The 19,778-nt window shown below is 39.7% G+C and overlaps 1 protein-coding gene across 3 annotated transcripts in view; it reads left to right on the plus strand.

The window, feature by feature from the left end:
• Positions 1 to 19,778, plus strand: part of nell2a (neural EGFL like 2a) — an 89,844-nt gene that overhangs the window by 10,188 nt on the left and 59,878 nt on the right. For all 3 annotated transcript variants that reach the window (XM_082539765.1, XM_082539767.1, XM_082539766.1), the window contains exons 3-12: positions 1,942 to 2,092; positions 3,312 to 3,485; positions 4,457 to 4,553; positions 6,648 to 6,720; positions 7,743 to 7,825; positions 8,213 to 8,341; positions 10,548 to 10,650; positions 15,750 to 15,841; positions 17,457 to 17,562; positions 18,106 to 18,234. In XM_082539765.1, the coding sequence (XP_082395891.1) occupies positions 1,942 to 2,092; positions 3,312 to 3,485; positions 4,457 to 4,553; positions 6,648 to 6,720; positions 7,743 to 7,825; positions 8,213 to 8,341; positions 10,548 to 10,650; positions 15,750 to 15,841; positions 17,457 to 17,562; positions 18,106 to 18,234 (1,137 nt within the window). The remainder of the gene's footprint in view (positions 1 to 1,941; positions 2,093 to 3,311; positions 3,486 to 4,456; positions 4,554 to 6,647; positions 6,721 to 7,742; positions 7,826 to 8,212; positions 8,342 to 10,547; positions 10,651 to 15,749; positions 15,842 to 17,456; positions 17,563 to 18,105; positions 18,235 to 19,778) is intronic.

Genomic DNA, 19,778 nt, shown 5'->3' on the forward strand with positions numbered 1-19,778 from the left:
CCAGCTGGAGAGAGACGTTCACACACAGCCATAAATGATTTACACTTAAGTTTGCTTTAGGATTATAGTTCTTTTTATCATAGCTCTGCTAACTTGATCAGTCTGTTTGATGCATAAAGGTGGCTCACCTATCTCTTCCTGCTCTGGCTGTGCTCACCTCACACACAGCAGGGTCTTTTACCAGAAACTCACACAACACCTGGTGACATAAATAAGGTTAAAGACACGAGATAAACTAGCATCTCTGCAAACACACGGCTACATTAAGCTCCAATTTTAGAAATAGAAATGTTCCTCTTCTGTTTTCGCTTATTTTGAGATGAGAGTGGTTCACAACGGTAATTTGAAAGAGAGCAAATGTGGGAACGTGAACTTGTGTGTTCACACAGGAAAACAAGTCAAAAGGAAAAAAAAAAGAACACCTTGATTGGCAAGCTGTTGTCACGCACTCTGACTGTTGTTTATCATCATCCACTGATACAGCCTTAGTGTTGTAGGTGGGTGTAAAGGCCAGAACAACAAGGGCCAAATCATTATGGTAGATGACTAGGTTAGAGCAACTCCAAAATGACAGGGCTTGTGGCGCGCCTTTGACTAGAAGCGGTGAATAGCTGTCGAAGACAGTTTAAAAAATGGATGTAGCTACCGTGACATTACCCACTGTTTTCTGAAGTCCCATTTTGAAGACTTGATGAGATGAGTGTTTCTGACAAAACACAGGATGTGCGGGATCAACTTTGATGTAATTCACAGCTCTTTGAAGATGCTGGAGCTAAAAAATGTTTGTATCAGATACCACACAGCATTCTCAGGTCTCTTTGTGTTTATGTGGGTCAATTATCCTACAATACAAAGGACAAACAGCATATTAGACAGAGGTGGTCATCACTGTCCAGCTGGTACAGTATTTGGCAGCAAAGGGTTGTTGCAGGCGGACAACTTCAGAAGTTTTGCTTGAGGTGAGATTTACAGCAGCTGGCCTTTATTAGGAAGCCATGAGTTTACAATAAACTATATATATGAACAATTCTTGGACCAAAAACAGTACTCAAGCTGTTTTCCAAATGAATGCAGTAAATGTCAAAGGTTTTATTTGGGAAGTATTTGACTTGCAGCTTAATAAAGCTTTTAAGCTTGGCACTTTTTTGTTGTTCTTTAGCATTTTGCTCTCACTTTAATAAATAAACTGTAATTTGTGCCAGTGCTCTGAATGTTTAGTGCTGATTTTTATTTCATGAATTAAAATTTATCAGGCTTGTCTTATGTCACTACATGAAATATTTATAAAATCCCAGCAGAATGTTGTCTAGTTTTCCACAATACAGCAGATTCACTAGAGCACATTTTACTCATAACTTTCACATCGACTAATTTGTTATTCTTACTAAATTGTTAATATTATATATCAATAGTGGCAATAGAGTTAACAACAAAAGGAAAAGGAAAAGTTGTGTCGATTCACTGTTTCAACCAGAACTTCTGTTTTTCATACATCGTTAAAGGAGCTGAAAAAGAATAGATAACTCATTTAATTTTTATTTATATAGAACCAAAGCACAACAGCAACTCCCTTTTTAATGAGAAGATTCCTCATGTTTCTTCCATCTGTGGTGACTGGTTTGGGAGAGAAGGGAAGAGGGAGACATAACAGGAAACAAAGTATGGAAGAAAGCCAGTAATTAATAATAATTAATGATTAAATGCAAAGTACGTAAGTAAGTAAGCACAAAGAGTGAAACGCAGTGAGTGAAAAAGAAAAACTTATGGGAAACCCCATAAAGACTCAGGGTCTCTTGATCCAGCTCTAGCTAAAGACACATTGTTAGTTCTGGAGTTTATTTTCCCAGTGGGGATGTTTTGGTCAGATGAATAGACAGTCTTTCTGAGGACGTACTTATTGATGGTATTAATAATTTCTTCTAATCCCTGTCTTTAATCCAGGGTCCTCCAGGGAAGTAAAAGCTCCCATGGAGGTCTCAGAGCAAATGGTCCAGAAGCTAAGAGGCAAGAATGAGTTTACTGTGTTGGTGACCCTCAAACAGGATCACCTGAACTCTGGGGTGATCCTCTCCATCCATCATTCTGAACACAGGTAAGATCACTTCTCGTTTCACCACGTGTGTAAAACGGCTTTTGTCGTACACAGGTAAAGTGGAGCATTAGCTAATTTTGGATTTATTTGCAGATACATGAATGGAATACACTAAATAAAATACATTTTAAGAAAGTTCAGTGATTCATGTGTATCACTGGGAAACTAAAGTATAGCTCATTTAGTACAGTGAAGCCTGTCAGAATAAATCTCCCTGCCCAATGATTGCAGTTTCGCTCTAAATTTAGTAACTCTCTGTTCTGTCATATGAGCAGACTGGATATTTGTATTTGATAAGCATTTAGATGTTTTACACACTAGTCAAATAAACAAAGAAAATCACCCTGTATGCCAGAGTATTATTCACAGTCCATCAACGATGCAAGCGTCGAGTCTGTAATTGTGAATCGAAAACTGATGAGACACTATCTGCAGTTAGCATGCTAATGTTTTCCATTACTTTGTGGTAGCTGAGCCGTTGGATGATCAGAACAGCAATCTAAATTCCACATAATGCGTTGATTGAACAGTCTGTACATTAAAGTCGGTCCTGAGAAGAGAGCTCACAGGGATGTTAATGACTTTCTCCCACTGATGATTAGCCTTCCCAGCCATTCATATGCAACAAAGCAGCACTGCATGGTTTCATTTAAAACATGGCAGAAATAATTCAGCATCCAAAGTGTTAGCTAGCGCGTTTATGGAGTCAAGATGAATGTGCATGCACGGCTAGGGGAGAGTAAATCTATTAGATGTGGTTTGCAGATAAATCAATTCCATTGCTACACTGTCTATTTTTCTTTTGAATAATGTTTCTTGAAAATGACTCTTGTTCAAATAAGTCTGTCTTTAAAACGCTGAGGTGATGAGTGTGTATCGGCAGCTCTTTCCATTAGTGTCACTGTGCTGGGTGAATCTCGGTGGTGTGGAGAAGAGGATTCTCCTGGAATACTAATGCTCTAACGAAAAGAGTTGAATCGCTGCATGCGGGCCATTGCTGTGTGCTGCTGATGTTGCATTAGACAGCAATACAGCACCCCTATGTTTAGCCTTTAATGTGATCAAATTCTTAATAGAGGAGTTCAGACAGTTTTGCATTTCTTTGTGTGACAAATACATTTTTTTAAGCAACACGACTTTGCAACACTGTAAGACGCAGGAAGGTGTCACAGAACTTACCATGGTTTTTACTTAAGTTGCTGGAACTATTGTGTTGCAGGTTCCTGGAGCTCGAGAGCAGCGGCCAACGGAGTGAAGTACGCCTTCATTATCGCACCAAAGGGCAGCAGGATCACACGGAGGTGTTCCCTTACAGCCTGGCTGACGACCAGTGGCACAAGGTCTCTGTCGCCGTCAGCGCATCTCACGTCATACTACATGTGGACTGTAACAGGTAAGATCCTGGATTGAGAGTCTTCGCTTTTAAAAGGAAAAATACAGATTTAAATGTCGCTTGTGTATCAGCTTCAAACTTTGCAAGTACTAATCTCATGCAACATACCGCGCAAGGACCTTCATTATCTGAATGACCTGATCTGCCATAATATAATTAATTCACATAAAATCTGTTTTCTGAGTTTCTGCAATGAGTTGCATTTGTAAGCCTCCAACTCACACGGCAATAGATACTGCTATGTTAAATCATGTAAAAATTATTGCAATGACTCCAGGCTTAGAGAGATACCGATTTTAAATTTGGGGAAAAAAGAGATTTCTCATACTGAATTAGCATGTGGTGCTTTAATTTAAATAGGACTTTAAATTACTTTAAACTAAGTGATCAAATCTATTCTGGATCATCTTTCAGGGTTTTTTTGTCTGTGTCTTTGCATGGAAAAATACAATGTGTAATATCTCTCCAAAAGCAGAAACTCACTGAAAGACAATAGTGAAACCAAAACCTGTTAGGTAACAATACGGCGCTTTAAACTATGGTTTGTGTTTTTAGGCCATGACATGCTGCGTTGTGTATGGACCGTGTTCACTTGCTGACTCTGGCATGCACGTATCGACATCGGCCATATGTCTCATGGGTCCGGCGCAGGTTGAACTCACCTTGAGGAAACCGGCGTTTTTACATGCCTCTGCTGCTCACTATGACATGGGAGTCACTGTTTGCGTGTGATGATCCTTCTTGGCACGATAAGAGAACAGACGGCAACGCCATGTGCATCCAAGAAAGCATGTGGCTATCTATACCCTGCATAGGGAAAGAGTTAACAGAAGGATTTAAAAGGGCAGGACCTGCAGTGTGGGTGGGGGGTGGGGGGGGGGGCATCTTTTCATCACATGAGCCAAACAGGTAGCATAACTGACTTTTTTGTGATTTTAGCCGTTGACCAATTTATGATCATGTTTTTTCAGGATCTATGAGCGGGTGGTGGAACCTCCCTACATGGACATACCCGAGGATACTTCCTTTTGGCTCGGACAGAGAAACGCTGCTCATGGCTTCTTCAAGGTTAATGCTGCAATAAAAACCTCTTTTCCAGAATATATGCATGCTGATGCCTCTCCTGATCTGTCATTACTAAGCCATAAATGATTCAGGATAGCACAAACAAGTAATTCATTTCAGCTGCGGCACCATCTTTTCACCCCGTACTCAGTCTTGGTTTATACTGTATCCTTTCCCTCTTTGTTTGGCTTGTTTGTTTTTATTTATTATAGCTGTTGGATTTAATTGCATGTATTTCTCAAGGCTTACCATTTTAATTTGAGGGCTGCTCTGCCTACCCTAGGAATTGACATTTTTTTGTCACTGTTTGTTCCCTGTGCCTTAGTCTGCAGCTAAGCCCAGTGCAATTATCTCAGCAACCCCCACCATGCTTATTTGGGAGAAATCATTAAATAGCCTCTGGACTATGCTCATTAAGCTTAGTCTATAGTATTGTTTTTCAGACAGAGAGACTTATATCGCCTCTTTCAGACTAGACCGCACTCCCAAATTTCCCACCTGGGGAGACTTGCTGGGGCAAAATGTCAGCTTACTAGCAATTTTAACTACTTTAATCAATCTGCTGGTGACTAGGTCTGTGTTTGATGGTGCGGTGATGGCTGTGTGTATGTGTACCTGTTAATGCTTTATACACTATGTCCTGGCATTTGAATTTCCTCTGTGTTAATTGGTTGATGAAAGAAGCTCTGGAGGTCACCCACTAATCTTGTCACACAGCAGCATCTTTCCTCGCCACTCTGTGAATCCTTGATTAGTTGCTGGGAAGACATCTCCTTTTTTTCTTTTTCTTTCGTCTTTTTTAAACACTACTTCATTAGGACACATGCACGCCCACACACACATAGAGAAATGGTCAATATCTGTATGTGTTAGCTAAAAATGAGAAAATCATCATTAAGACTTTAGACAGAGCACATGCACTGTTGCTTCTTTACTCAAGAAGTTTGTTTGTTTGTTTTTTTACATTCAGACACTATAGATAACTAAATGTCTTATCTAGTAACTGAAGTTATTCAGTAGTTCACTTTTTTCTTGGCCTGGTAGGGTATCTAATTTTTGCAGATCAAAAACTGGATTAATTTTTTCTATGTGTTAATATTAAGTATTTTCTCACTGCCCATTAAAAAAATCCCTCTTTACTTTCTAAAATATTGTTGGGCACAGTTATTAAATAATAGCTCCCTTCTTTCACACAAACACAACAATATTTAACCACTAAAAATTTCCTATTCAGCGATGCAAGCAAATAACTGTAATTTGGCATCTTAGTTTAAACAAAACAATAATGTGCAAGTAATATGCAATACACATTATAACACAGTTTCTGTTTATGGTTTGTAGCAGTTGTATTTTGCAGAATTTATACTGTGCCGGTAAGTAAATAGTGTTATTTCAAATTTGATCGACACAGCTCCTATCTTCTGCCATTTCTGCACGTTACCGTGAAAAATCAGCAAATAATTTCCCCAGGATTTTACATTTATGGTTGGCAAATTGAAGTGGCGAGACAATTTAAAAAAACAATTTCTCCTAAGTTGCACTGTTCCACTTCTGTAAAGGTAATAAATGCACCCATGGAGTGAAATGGACCTGGTTACTATGGCAACAGAGTGTCTGAACACAGGTATGTGTTTGGGATTCGGACGTAGGACAATTTGGACTTGTGAAATGATTGAATCTCTATCTCCTGTTTATGCTTATCAGAGGAGATTGGAAAAAAAAAATCCACGTTCCAGCTAAATTGGCCACATAATTAACCTCCTGTAGGTTTGCAGATATGAGATGATTGATCAGAGCGACAGTCTGGGACACATATTATCCAACAATCACCCAACAACCTGTCTGTCATACTTCACAGTGAAAAACACAATTCTACCTGTTTATTTTTGTGAGGATACATATGCTTGGGTCCCACATTATCTCAAACATTAATTAGTTAGACAACTTAGAGAAATATTACCACCCTACCCACACTCCCAACTCTCAAAGTCCTCATGTATTTACTACACCTGCTTGATGTTTCTTCTATATTTTTCTTCTTTTTAGCATGAGGTGTTACTCCCTATGATCAAAAGGTTGTTATGTCTGTGTATGTAGGGAGTGATGCAGGACGTGGAGATCCTGGTGATGCCACAGGGTTACATCTCACAGTGTCCAGACCTTAACAGAAGTGAGTGCAGTAATCCCATTACTGTTGATTCTGAATAACCCTCAAACTTAGTTTACACCGATTTTAACTTATTTACCTGCAACCCCACTTTTAGATCACAGTATAGATAAAACGTACATTTTGTATTTATTTGATATTATTATTTATTATTAGTAGTATTTTTAAATCCTGAGTAGCGCTAAGGCGTTTAACAGTTGTGGGGTGTTTTGCAGTTAGTCAATCAGCAAAAAGTGGGTTTTCTTGTGTGATCGTTATCCTCATTGTTGCCACGATTTTGACGATGGTTCAGTTTTATTCAGTTTTGCGAGGACAAAGAAACCAGCTGTTTATATCAGTGCAAAAAGCTGTGAAATTTTATCTGAGAAAATATGCTAGATGAAATAAACTGTATCAGGCATATTTCAGAAATCGGTTTCACATTACTTTTAAGTGGCAATCTGTGAGACTATTTGATTTAGAAATGTTCTGATGCAATGTTTTTTTCCCCATTCAATCACTGGTTGTACAGTGAAATGTTTTATTGTACGCTATGATGATGTGTTTTCACTAGGAACCTTTTTTATATTCCAGGTGGCTGTTTTACCTATCTCATTGTTAGAGTTTCTGCAGACAAAAACTATTTTTGCAGAGAGTGAAAACCACACACCCACACCTCATGCTTTAAAATGATTTTTCACATGGATTATATGTTCCTGTCCCTCAAAAAGTTTGCTTAATGCGTTTTCCAGTAAATTACACCCTTTTACAGAGAGGACATTTTTTTGTAATATAAAATAACAAGTGAAATTTCCTCCTTCAAAGAAAAAAACATTAGCAAGTATTATTAATGTTATTATTAATTATTAACTATTACTGTTAAACTACTGAACTGTTTCTACTATTAAACGTGTTTAAAAACTGTTATATGGTTAGACAGGTTTTTATCTGCTATAGTTATGATGCAGTTAACATAGATTTTTAGAAATGATGACCACGTTATTGCACGTACCTAAGTTACTTTTGTATTGTTCCTTGTATGTCAGCATGTCCAACCTGCAATGATTTCCATGGACTAGTGCAGAAAATCATGGAGCTACAGGATATACTTGCAAAAACATCCAGCAAGGTAATGTAATGTGTATGTTATTTGTGCTGATTTGACATTTAATCCAAAACAGAGAGAGGAACGGTAATTGCTCCTTTGAATTAAATGAGTAAAATATATCCCCTTGTCAGTAGGGTTCTGTTATTAACATTCACTGCAACAGGCATTCAGAGCCGTATTAACATTTGGCTCTGCCTATTAATGAACTCTTTTCTCTTCTGATGGAGAGACTGAGAGTGTATGAGGTGTTAATAGTATGAGTTTTGTGATGCTACTGGTTTGCTTTTGAAGCTCCTTTTTTCATGTGAATATAGACATAGAATGAGGCTGACTCATGTCTTCTTTTCTACTTGGTTTTTGTCTTTCGGGTGTGTTGGGGGGGGGGGGGGGGGGGTGTTGGTGGTGCAGCTGTCCAGGGCGGAGGAGAAGATGAATGGGCTGGATGGCTGCTATTGTGAGAGAACCTGCAGCGTCAAGGGGGTCGTCTACAGGGAGGATGAAAGCTGGACAGATGGCTGCAGGAATTGCACATGCACGGTGGGGCTTCTCACAAGGGTGCTCGACTGCTTCTGCGTGCATGCTAGTGTGTGTGTGTCTGACCATTAAAAAGAAAGGGGAGGGGACATTCGGTTTTGTGATTGTGTGCATTTGAACATACTGGGTCTGAAATTATGTACTTGTCTCGCTGTGTGTGATTATATGTTTGCAGGCATGTGAGCGAGATATGAATGTGTGCGGGCATTTGTATGAATGGGATATGCATTTGTGTCTGACAACATGCATTTTTAATCATGCATTGTTGTATTTATTGTATCGTGTGCATGCCTCAGTTGATGTGCGACTGTGTGTGCAAGCATCTGTGTGTAGACATACATTCTCTGCTCTTATTGTAAGCTGCCTTTTTGTCTTGAACCCCTGTTGATCAAGTGTGTGAAGATAGGGCTTTGGGTGAGGTAGAGGTGCAAAGTGCAGGGGCACCGTTGTTGACAGCTTGTAGTATCATTATTTTCATGCACTAGCTTGAGGGTTGCCCTAGTTACCCAAGAAAAGATACTGTATTAAAAACCTCCACAGTACTCAGGATTAGACGCATCAACAGCAGTGCTTAATAATACGCTATTCTCTCAAGGGTCTACTTTGTGCTGCACAAAGTGTGAATAATTGCCAAAAGAAGAATTATAAGCGGCTGGAGATCTTGTGCTTGTACTACATCGACAAACAGATTTCACTGGCTTTCAGTCTACTCAGCTTCGGAACATGAAACTCATTCACTGCTACTGAACTGCTCCAACCAGCCAATGAGATGACTTTGCGCACCACTGCCCAACATGCAAAAGATAGGAAATCACATATCTCTCAGTGCACCGCACCTAATTGCACTTGACAGATGATAATTATCATCAGGGATTTGTTCTACCCACTCATCCAATGAAATCGCTTCATTCGTCGGGATAGATGTTTTGCCACTCCTGGGCTGCAATTAAGGCATTAAATGGGATATGTTCTTACCTTATGTGTGGTAATTAGCTGTGACCTTTAAAATTCAAAGGTCATGCATTAAGGTGTTCTCAATTATGTGGATCAGGTTCATAAATGTTGCTGTCACAGAGCTTTCATCCGTGGAAACTATGTTAATTACAGTAACAGCCGGAGAAAAGGAGATAGTATTGAAATATGTTAGATATGCAGATTACTGTAGAAATCTTCAGTTTAGTGGATTCGCAGCACAGTATTCATAGTCCTCGGCTTGGCCAGAACCCTCTGAATATTTAGAAGATGCAACATAGGATTTGGGGGGTTGAGTAAGCTGCAAACATCTGTGCATCCTGTGATTTATAATGTATTTATAATGGCATAATTACAGTCTAAAATGCATTAATTTCAATAGCAGCCTTGCATACGTTTAGCCTATGCCAATTATACAAATGGGGTGAACAATATAATAGAAACATCAACATAATGTAGTAGTTCATCATTACCAAAAAATCAACAAATACTAGCTTCATAAAAATATAATTTATTGATGGACCACTGTGTTTAGCTTCAATTGTATGTTGGACAGTAAGGATTTAAAAATGGCTGACAGAAATTCCAATGTATGTTTGAAGTCCAGAAACAATGTTATTAGCCAATATCAGCCTTTGATATTAGCTGTTTCATCATCATTTATAAAAGCCAGTACATAAATTAAAAAGGAAGAGATGTGAGAAACACCCTTCAACTATTTTATGAGTGTCGACACTGCATAGATTGCCCACCAGAGGGCGCTCTGTAACTTTCCTGCAGTACCCCACCAATTACCACCAAACAGTACTGCCAGGAGTTCTCGAGTATTCCAAGTAAAGATTATATTTAATTAGCATTGTTATATTATGTTAATGAGGACAATTATTGGGGAAATCTATTTGCGTTTGAAAGAAAAAACAATATTGGCCGACATATCAGATTTTTAAATCACCAAATATCATTGTGGGTATCGGTAAAACCCGATATTAGTTGTTTTTCAGTTTTTCCAGTCTTATTTTTTAATGTTAAATCCTAATTATTATATATCTTGTTCAAAATGTAGTATTTGCCCAATTTAGGCGATTATTTCCAAAAAAGAAAATCAATATAAATATAGTCAGATTTTTAGAATTGTTGATACTGAAGTAATATGTATCAGTTCAAGCACCAAACGCCCAGTGTCACTTGAGTTCTACTAGTCACTCTTTAAACTAAGTGTTGTGTTTCTCTCTACCAGAATGGCACGGTGCAATGTGAGGCCATCTCCTGCCCTCCCCCTCAGTGCCCGGCGGGCACAGCGCCTGCCTACGTAAAGGGTGCCTGCTGCAAGGAGTGCCAGCGTGAGTGAAGTACCCTTAACCTCAGCACCCTCCTACACTCATACAATCATAGACACAATTGCGCACAAACGCGCACACATAACAGCAAAACAACCTCCATCACCAGATTTAGAGCACATATAACGCCTCCACAAGGGCTGCCTGACAATTGACCAGGGCTCTGCTGTGTTGCTAAGCTACCTCCTAACATGTCTCTTGAGATGAGTCCATCCTTTTTGCATATACATGGACCAATCAATTATTCACTAGCTGGCTTTCAAAACACAGATGGCCACCAGTCACACAGACATGAGCCAGTAAATCTGGGATCGCTGCATGTGATGTAAACTAGTTCCTATTTATGGCATGGCATGTTGAGGCTGTGAGAAAAGTGAAGAGGAAGGGAATGTGAAGGGTCTAAAACGATGCTCATAATCACACTGGCAATAGTGTCTCCATAAATGTCCATTTATTAACTTTTGAACACTGATATGTTCTAGCTGGATAAATAATTCCATTTCATCACATTGCTACATAGAGGGTCTGTTTTTTTTTCTTTTTTCCGAAAGACTTTGAGCTAAGCAATGAACTCTTATTAGCCTCTTCACCGCAGCACTCTGCATCTCATATTCTCTCAATTCCCCTCTCAATAAAAATGGATTTCAGTGGGTATTATCGTATTATCTTTTTTTTTTTACATTCTGCTGATAGTATCCCAAATGAAACTTTAACAGATGTGATATATTTTCTTTTGAGAGGCAAAAAGAACTGCCCGCCAACTTATAGAACACAATCTAGCACATGCATTAAGCAAAGGAATTTATTACCGTACGTCTGAGTGTTTTCAATAACTGGTGTTCTCACCTGAGATGTGTTGAAGGTTACACACCATATGAGCGATAGAAAAATGTACCAGACTTTGTGCGTGTGTATAGTATTTCTTAGCAGATTTGACTCCACGTCTTGTGCAGGCTGACTTCATTTGAGAGCTTCTTCATCACAAGCACCCACGCACTTCTGCCATCCCTCTTCCTGCTTTGCTTGTAAGCGAATGACACAGTGAAAATGCTGCAAAAGCAAATAATAGACAAGATTTACTCTCTATCAGGAAGAGACAATTAGTCTGGGATGCTAATCATCTCGTGTCAGCATCTTTTTCCACGGAACCATAGGCCTAGGCCGATACGCAGGGGCTTTAAGCGGGACTGTAAATCTGCTGCCGTGTTACCCAAATACAAACACGTAGCAAGTAATGCCCTTAAACTCAATATCCCTATTCTCCCTTGTGTCAATGAGGTAGACAAACACACAGCTAATTACATGTGCTCTCGCTTTGGAGAGAAGTGTACCGCAAGTTTCCTTGCTACAAAGACATGATTTGCTCTCCAAATTAAAGGCTTATCTCACAGCGCCGGGTCTGTCAAGTAGAGCGCCAAATGGCTGTTTCAGAAGTCCTTCGCTTTTATGATACGCTGCTTTGTGATAGGGCCTGACCTCCAGTGTCAATCATTTCTCCCCCTTGTATCAGACTAGATCTGTCTGACCCCAACTGCTCATCAAACACACGCTTTCTGCCCATGTGATTATTTTAACCTCCACCACCCCAAGAACCCCCAGTTACATGAAATAGCTTCTCCTCAGTGCCTCACTCAGGAGTGCTTTCTCCCTCTGCATATTAATTATGCCATCACTTCTTCTGTTGTTACTTAATTGAGTTTGACACGCTTGATTTGGTTCAACTGTATTCACCTGAGGGCTTTAAAAAAAAGGCCTCACAAAAAAAGTGTAAATAATAAGGACAGAGTGTGTGATGCACGTTAAACAGCACTGTTAAATAACTCTTGACATCTAACTAGTGTTTGCGGTCACAGCTGAGCGGAGACGCACAGATTTGGGTTCAGCAGTTACAAAAAGAGAACAGTATGAGTCAAATCTTTTTCAGATGAAACAAGAAAAAACCTCACAATCTGAACAAGAGCCTCTATTCTTTACAAACAACAGCAATTCAGATCAACTTCCTGTTAGATCCACATCATCTACGAATTTCAAGAAAGGTCCCCTAAACAATTTCTAACACTCCTTACTTTCCCTTTAACTTATTATTTCAAATGGAAGCTCTCACATCATTTGTCTTTTTTAGTTTGTAACATTTGGTCATTTTCTAAAACAATGCTGTTAGCTTTGTGGCATTTAAAAAACAAGGGTCAAAATGTTTGCTTCCTTTTTTTGAAGTAATTTTGTTTGTCTGGATATAAACCAAGTAGAAATGAGCTCAGGGCTTGTGCAATTTCTGTTTGAGATAATTTTCTTACATGTCACTCTGACCTCTTTTCAAAATATTTGAATCTTTCTGCTCTGCCAGCCTGGAGAAAAATAGTGTCTCTTTATCAACTGTGTATTTAGCTTACGGGCGTGGTGCATTTTTTTTTAAATTATATTGATTTAACTTGGTGGGAGTTACACATGCTTGCATTGACCAGTTCTTAGTGTATTCACCACCTGCAACACATGCCAATTTCCTCTGCTTAGTTTTCAGCAACCGAATTGTTGTTCCTTGCGTGTAGCTTAAACTGTGAGCTCTCTCATGATAGGATGTAAGCAGATTATAAAATTCTGATGAGCCTTTTTTTAAAGAGCCTTTTGTCCTCATTATTTCAGCCGCTGGTTGTGAGGTCTAGTAAATTAGTTATGATGATGCGATGATGTATCGGAATTCTTCAGAGAACATGCAGATCCCAAATCTTTTCAAGCCGTATAAGAAGCTCCAAACCAGAATGAAGCATCTGTTCTTCCTGGGGTGAAAAAGTGGTTACCCCTCATTTGGGTGATATTGTGACAGATTGTTTGGCTCTTTTAATTATTTTCCCACATCATACTAAATCATTTGTATGATGTCAGAGAATATATACACTGCTCAAAACATTAAAAGAACACCTTTTCATCAGAGTATAGCATCAGGTCAGTTAAACCTCTGGGATATTAAACTGGCTAGTTAAGTAGCAGTAGGGTGTGTGTGTGTGGGAGGGGGGGGGCGTTATTAATTAGTTTCAGCTGCTTTGGTGTTAATTAAATTAATAAGAGGTGCACCAGAGGTACAACAGTTAGACAACTTACAAAACAGGAATGGGTTTACTGTTAGCTGCCACTCTGTTGCTTTTGCTAGTTTTTGCAGTTCTGGATCCTACAAATTCAATTACACATTAATACGTGCCATTGCCAGAAGGTTTGCTGTGTCTCCCGGCAGAGTTACAAGAGCATGGAGTAGATTTCAGGGGATGGGTAGTTACTCGAGGAGAGCTGGACAGGGCCGTAAAAGATCCTTAAACCATTAGCTGGACTGGTATCTGCAGGAACAGGATGAGCACCGCCAGAGCTACAAAATGAGCTCCAGCAGCACACTGTGTGAATGTCTCTGACCAAACAATCAGAAACTGACTTCATGAGTGTGGCCTGAGTGCCCAACGTCCACTAGCGGGCCCTGTGCTTGCTGCTTGGCATGATGGAGTCTAATTGGCATTTGACATAGAATATCAGAATTTGCAGGTCCACTACTGGCGCTCAGTGCTTTTCACAGATGAACACGTGCCAGAAATGAAACGTTCTGGAGAAGCCATGGAGAACATTATGCTCCCTGTAATACGGTTCAGCATGACTGGTTTCCTGGTGGGTCCATAATGATCTGGGGAGGCATATCCATGGAGGTATGCACAGACCTTTGCTAGGCAGGCTGACCACCATTAGTATCAGCACAACATCCTTGGACCAATGTCAGACGTTCCTGGTGCACAACAATACCCGGCCTCATGTGCTGAGGATATGCAGGGAGTTCCTGGAGGATGAACATTGTCAGACATAGAAGACACACATGCACTTAGGGGCCACACGAATCACTCAATACTATTCTGAGTTATTCTGGGTTGAAAGCCTGCTGCATCATTTTTTCAATTTGATTTTCGGAGTATCTTTGAATTCAGCCCTCTGTAGGTTGATGATTTTCATTTCCATCAAGTGATGTGGCATCCTGTCCTTCCAAACACATTACCCAGTCCATATGACTCATGTATACAGCATGATTTTTTTCGTATTGAGTGTTGCTTTCAGTGTGTCCCTTTATTTATTTATTTTTTATCAGTGTATATATGAAGAGACAGTTTTGATCATTAGGTTCGATCTAAGGTTTTACCGATGAATTAATTTGAAAAGAAAGAACAATAAAGAAAATTCAAATAGAAAGTCATTATTTTCCAATTAATGAGGTTATGAATTCAAAATGAATTATGGCCATCTTGTTTTTCTTTGCATCTGATTGGTAGCTGAAGACATTATTAACTTATTAAGGGCCAATCTGAGAAACCAGAAGGCTTTTGTGCTGGCTTAACCTATGGATAATATTTTTTTGAAGGGACCATGTCCAGTGGATGTCCAGGCAAAGACTGTGTTATTATGTGGTCCTTCTTTACAAATGCAGATACATTTTTAAAAAACTAATAAAAATTGTTTTTGTTTTAACTACAATAGATTACAATAACACCATATAAGAAAGTGCCGTCCCTGCTTTGCTCTCTGTGGAGATCATTGATCTGCATGTAGCATGAGCCTAGCTGCTCTACCTTATCAATAGAATCTGAATACTTATATGCAAAAAAATAAAATAAATAAATAATGAAAATGTATTCAACAGCTGTTCAAACTCAAGCATCATAAGTACTGAGCTGTTATCTGTTTGGAAATGAAAGGTGTCATTGTTCGCATCCTTCCATCTCCAAACCCGGCAACTGCAAGCGCTTTGTTGCATTCTTCATTTGTATTTTTTTACTCACATGTAATTCTACGGCTTTCACACAGTTCAGCTAACATTTCTGCTACTCTTTGGTGATCATTAAATATTGTCTAAATGTCTTACACCAGCACATTTTTTGGACCTGCATTAATTAATTAAAAATAGGTCACAGCCATTTAAAAAAGGGAGATGTAGGGTTATTATCCTGTGCAGATGATAAACCAACGCAGATTTTAAAAAGCACAGTGTTTTTTTATATGCATATTTGTTTAATGTTTGTTCATTGTGCCATTTATTTATTTAATTATTTATTTGTGTGCATTTATGTGTCTGCTAACAGCTGTGTGCTTATTTGGTGGAAGAGAACTGGTGGAAGGAGATCAGAAAGCTGTACGTGACTCTGCTGGCAGGTGCCTGCTGTTTGAATGCAGGGTAAGTCATATCAGCACACACACACAAAGGCACGCACGCAAGCAAACACACACACACACACACACACACACACACACACACACACACACACACACACACACACACACGCAACCATTTTCATTTAGAAGGCTCTTTAGAACGTCTTTTAGAAAGAGACCCCACATTGCCTCATGGACCTAAACACTTCAAGTCTCCTAATTTCCATATTGCTCTGCATGACAGCTTACTAAATACTTACGCTGTGTGACCCACTGTGGCAGGATACAATACCCCATCTTGTGAGTTTGTCCGCTTTAGCTCAATGTCATTGATCTGTCTTGTCGCTGTCCTACAAAAAAAAAAAGAAAAAAAAGAAAAGAAGACTGAATCCCACTACTCAATTTTACATTTGGAGGCCAAAATGTAAAAAAGAGGTGAACCTGTCAGTCAGAGAATGCCACATCTATTCTTCAGTACCAATCATCAGATACCACAGTGGTCCCAAATTAGATTCATTCCCCAATTATTCAAAGTATTTGCTTTTGTCTGCCTGGTGCACCAGATGGGTGGGTTGCTCACTTTTGGGAGTAATTCGCTTGATGACATTATTCCAGGCAGGCCCAATCAATCACAGAAAAATGATTTGAAGTTTTTAATCACCCAGCTCTATCATATCATCCAGCTCCTCCATGAATTCTGCAAACCTCCATTAGAATCTGCAGTTTCAGACAGCTGCCTGGCTTGCTTGCCCACACCTGGCCCATCTGTAGTCCCAGTTAACTGACTGGCAGTCACAGGCAGATCAAAGAAGTGCTGTCAGTCAGCCCACTGCTGCAGACTTCTGCAGGCTTCCCCTGACAGCTGCTTGTCACGTCTCTGATCTTCTGTCTGCCTGCTGGCTGCGAGGGAGGTGGGTTGGGTTGGGGGTGCAAGTTTTGGGTGGTGGGTGCCCAGAAGTAGATGGCAAGGCTTGTTTGGAAAGTTGTTTGGGGACTTTTGGGGGAAGACTTTTGGGGACTTTTCGGCTCACGCACTTTACCTGTGCATGGCATATTGTGCATGGCATATTATAAGGACGCCTTTTTAACCTCCTGATTTAAGGTTATCCTTAGGAAAACATTTGTCCACTAGGAATTAACAGAGGAGGTCTGTTGTTTTTGTCGAACTATCTGTGGCAATCTGGAATCTAAAAGGGCATCAGCTGGAGGTACAAGGATGAGATCATCACATTGGCCTGCCAAAGGCATGCAGGGAAACAGAACCTCATAATCAGGTTTTACACTCTGACTAAACGCACATGCAGGGATAATCTAGAAGATTGATTCACTGTTAGTGTAATAAAGATGCATCATAAATCCTGATGTAAATTGCTGAGGATAACAAGAGAAGAAGAGCGTGCTTTCCCCTTCTTCTTTCCCTTTCCACAGGTAGTTTTTTTGGGGTGAAAAAATGTGATTGACCAATGAGTAATTGGCTTATAATGAACACAGCGGGAGCAGGGAGAGTGGGGCCATGAAAGAGGAAACACAATGGATGAATAATTACCTATATAATTACCTCTGGGCCCTTAGGAAATGAAGGGGGCAGAGTTCACCTAAGAAGTTGCTGACAAGGATTTTGCCTCCTCTCTTCACAGGACAGGACCATGCATCGAGTGGTCCCCAGTGAGCCTTGTCCCGAACTCAACTGTCCGGAGTCGGAGCAGATTGCTTTGAGTGGCAGATGCTGTAAAGTCTGCAGAGGTATTGAAGAAGCATGATCTTATGCTTCAGAAAACATGCAAGAATTCAGACCTGTTAATGCACGAAACCTCCACACCTTTGGAGCATGTTTATATGCTAACTGTTTGATTTTGACATTTGATTTCAGGTCATTCAGCATGCCATTTACACTTTTTTTTTCAAATGAATTCTCCCTACAAGGTGGTTGGGTAGTTTTTCTGTTCTTTTCTGTAAGAAAGATCTCCTTTATTTTAAAATAAATTGCAGCAGTTAAAAAGTGCATGTGAAAATTGAATTGAAAGTTGTAAAATAATAAGTATGGTCTTTAAATTTTTACCTACTCATTCATAGTGCAGCGTAGTTTTCTGTGAAGTCAGATGTAGAGAGCATATTTGAGTGTATTGCCCTCATATACTAGTAAAAACACCACAGTTAAGATACTGTGGAGGGAAAAAAAAAGGTGTGGAGCTATGATATAACCTTTCGACTGCCTCTGTATGCCTCTGTCACTCCTCTCCTTTTCTATCCTCTGAGTCTCACCCTTTTCCTCCCTGCCTCCCGCAGGTCATGACTTCTGCTCAGAGGGCAACGGCTGCATGGAGAACTCTGACTGTGTGAACCTGGAGGCAGGAGACTGCTGTGTTTGTAAGGATGGCTTCCGCCCACTGCGAGATGATAATGCCTACTGTGAAGGTATAGTGTGGTTCTGAATAACAATCTCTGTGTTAAAGTTTAGCAACTAGCTGCTCCCAAAAGCAGTGCCCAGACAAAGGCGAAGGTTTTATAGATTTATTGAAAAGCAGAGAACTTGAGTGGGAGAGGGTTTAGAGACAGAGGAGTGAAGAAAGGGTGGTCGGGGTTAGCAGTGTATGTCGGGTGAAAAGCATGATGAGGAGCTAAGTACACAGTAGACTGTCAAATTAAGAATAATGTGCAGAATGGAAAGTTAACATTGGCAACAGAAAGAACAGGAGAAACTGGACCTGAAGTAATGGAGCAGCTAACTCTGGAGGTGATGGTGGGATCTGGCAGGGACTGAGAGGAGAGACAGTTTGATATACGTGGTGAGACAATATTATGTTGTGGTGCCAACCACAGGGGTTTAAGGCTGGAGAGGAATAGCTGTGCACACAGATATGTGTACACGACAGGACCAACAGACTAACAAGAGACAGAAAAGTCTTGGGACAAAGCGCTTTAGAGATGACATTTGCAGCGAGGTGGAAAATGAGGACGTGCTGATCAAAGGATATACTGGATATAAGTCTCTTTATTCTCTCTTACTTTTCTTATTTTTGATGTATTCATTCACTTGTTCAGTGTTCCAAAAGTAATACAGCATTTTTATAATGTTTTATATGAATCATTTTCCTTCCTTTAGACATGCCAACATAATAATAGCCAAGATTTTTCTTTTACTTCTGCAGAGGTCATCTTACAGTCAGTGTGACAGCTTATTTTCCAGCTTCCAAAAGAGTGTTTATGCTTTTCAGTCTGGAGAATTATAAAACGAACTGTACAAAATTTGCCTCAGGCCTTTGGTAGATAATCCAGCACAAAGAATCCAAAACATTAGGTCACCGTTTCTAAATGTTTATAGTTTTTATTTTACGAAGCAGCAGGTTATTTGTTTCCTAGTTTGACTAAATCTCATTCAAAAGGTTACCCCCCACTCTGTACCCAAAAATGTTTGGAAGCTGTAAATAAAAAGAGAATGCAGCTATTTCTGTAAATCATTAAAACCATAAATACTTGTCGAATGTAAAATTGTTTTGATGCTGACAACATGTGTCAGACTGAGAGAACAAAAGACTAAAAAGATGAAGAAGGCTTCAGCACTGTGAACGACTAATAGGGAAAATAGGTGAACATAGATTAACTTAAAAATAATGTACCTCAGTCTTAAAATAAGATAATTTGGGTTTTTCATCCTCAGGTTGCATGATGTCATTAAAGGATTCAGGGAATCTGGAGAAAGTGCTGTACAGGGGACAAGTAGAAACCAGCTCTAAATGGCCATAATCTTTGTGCCCTCAGGTAGCACCGCATTAAAAACAGACTGATTCTCTAGCTGAAGTTACTGCACTGCCTTCGGGAGCAAAAAAACATTGCCATCAAACAGCTACAGCAAATAGTTGCTTGCAAAATCAAAATCATGGACTCTGCGTGCGTTTTGATGCATAAATGGCAGAGAAACCATTCTGTACAGTATTGATGATAGTGTGAGGTCCATAAAT

The sequence above is a fragment of the Aulonocara stuartgranti genome (genome assembly GCF_965226115.1).
Source record: "Aulonocara stuartgranti genome assembly, chromosome: 7".
Taxonomy (NCBI): domain Eukaryota; kingdom Metazoa; phylum Chordata; class Actinopteri; order Cichliformes; family Cichlidae; genus Aulonocara; species Aulonocara stuartgranti.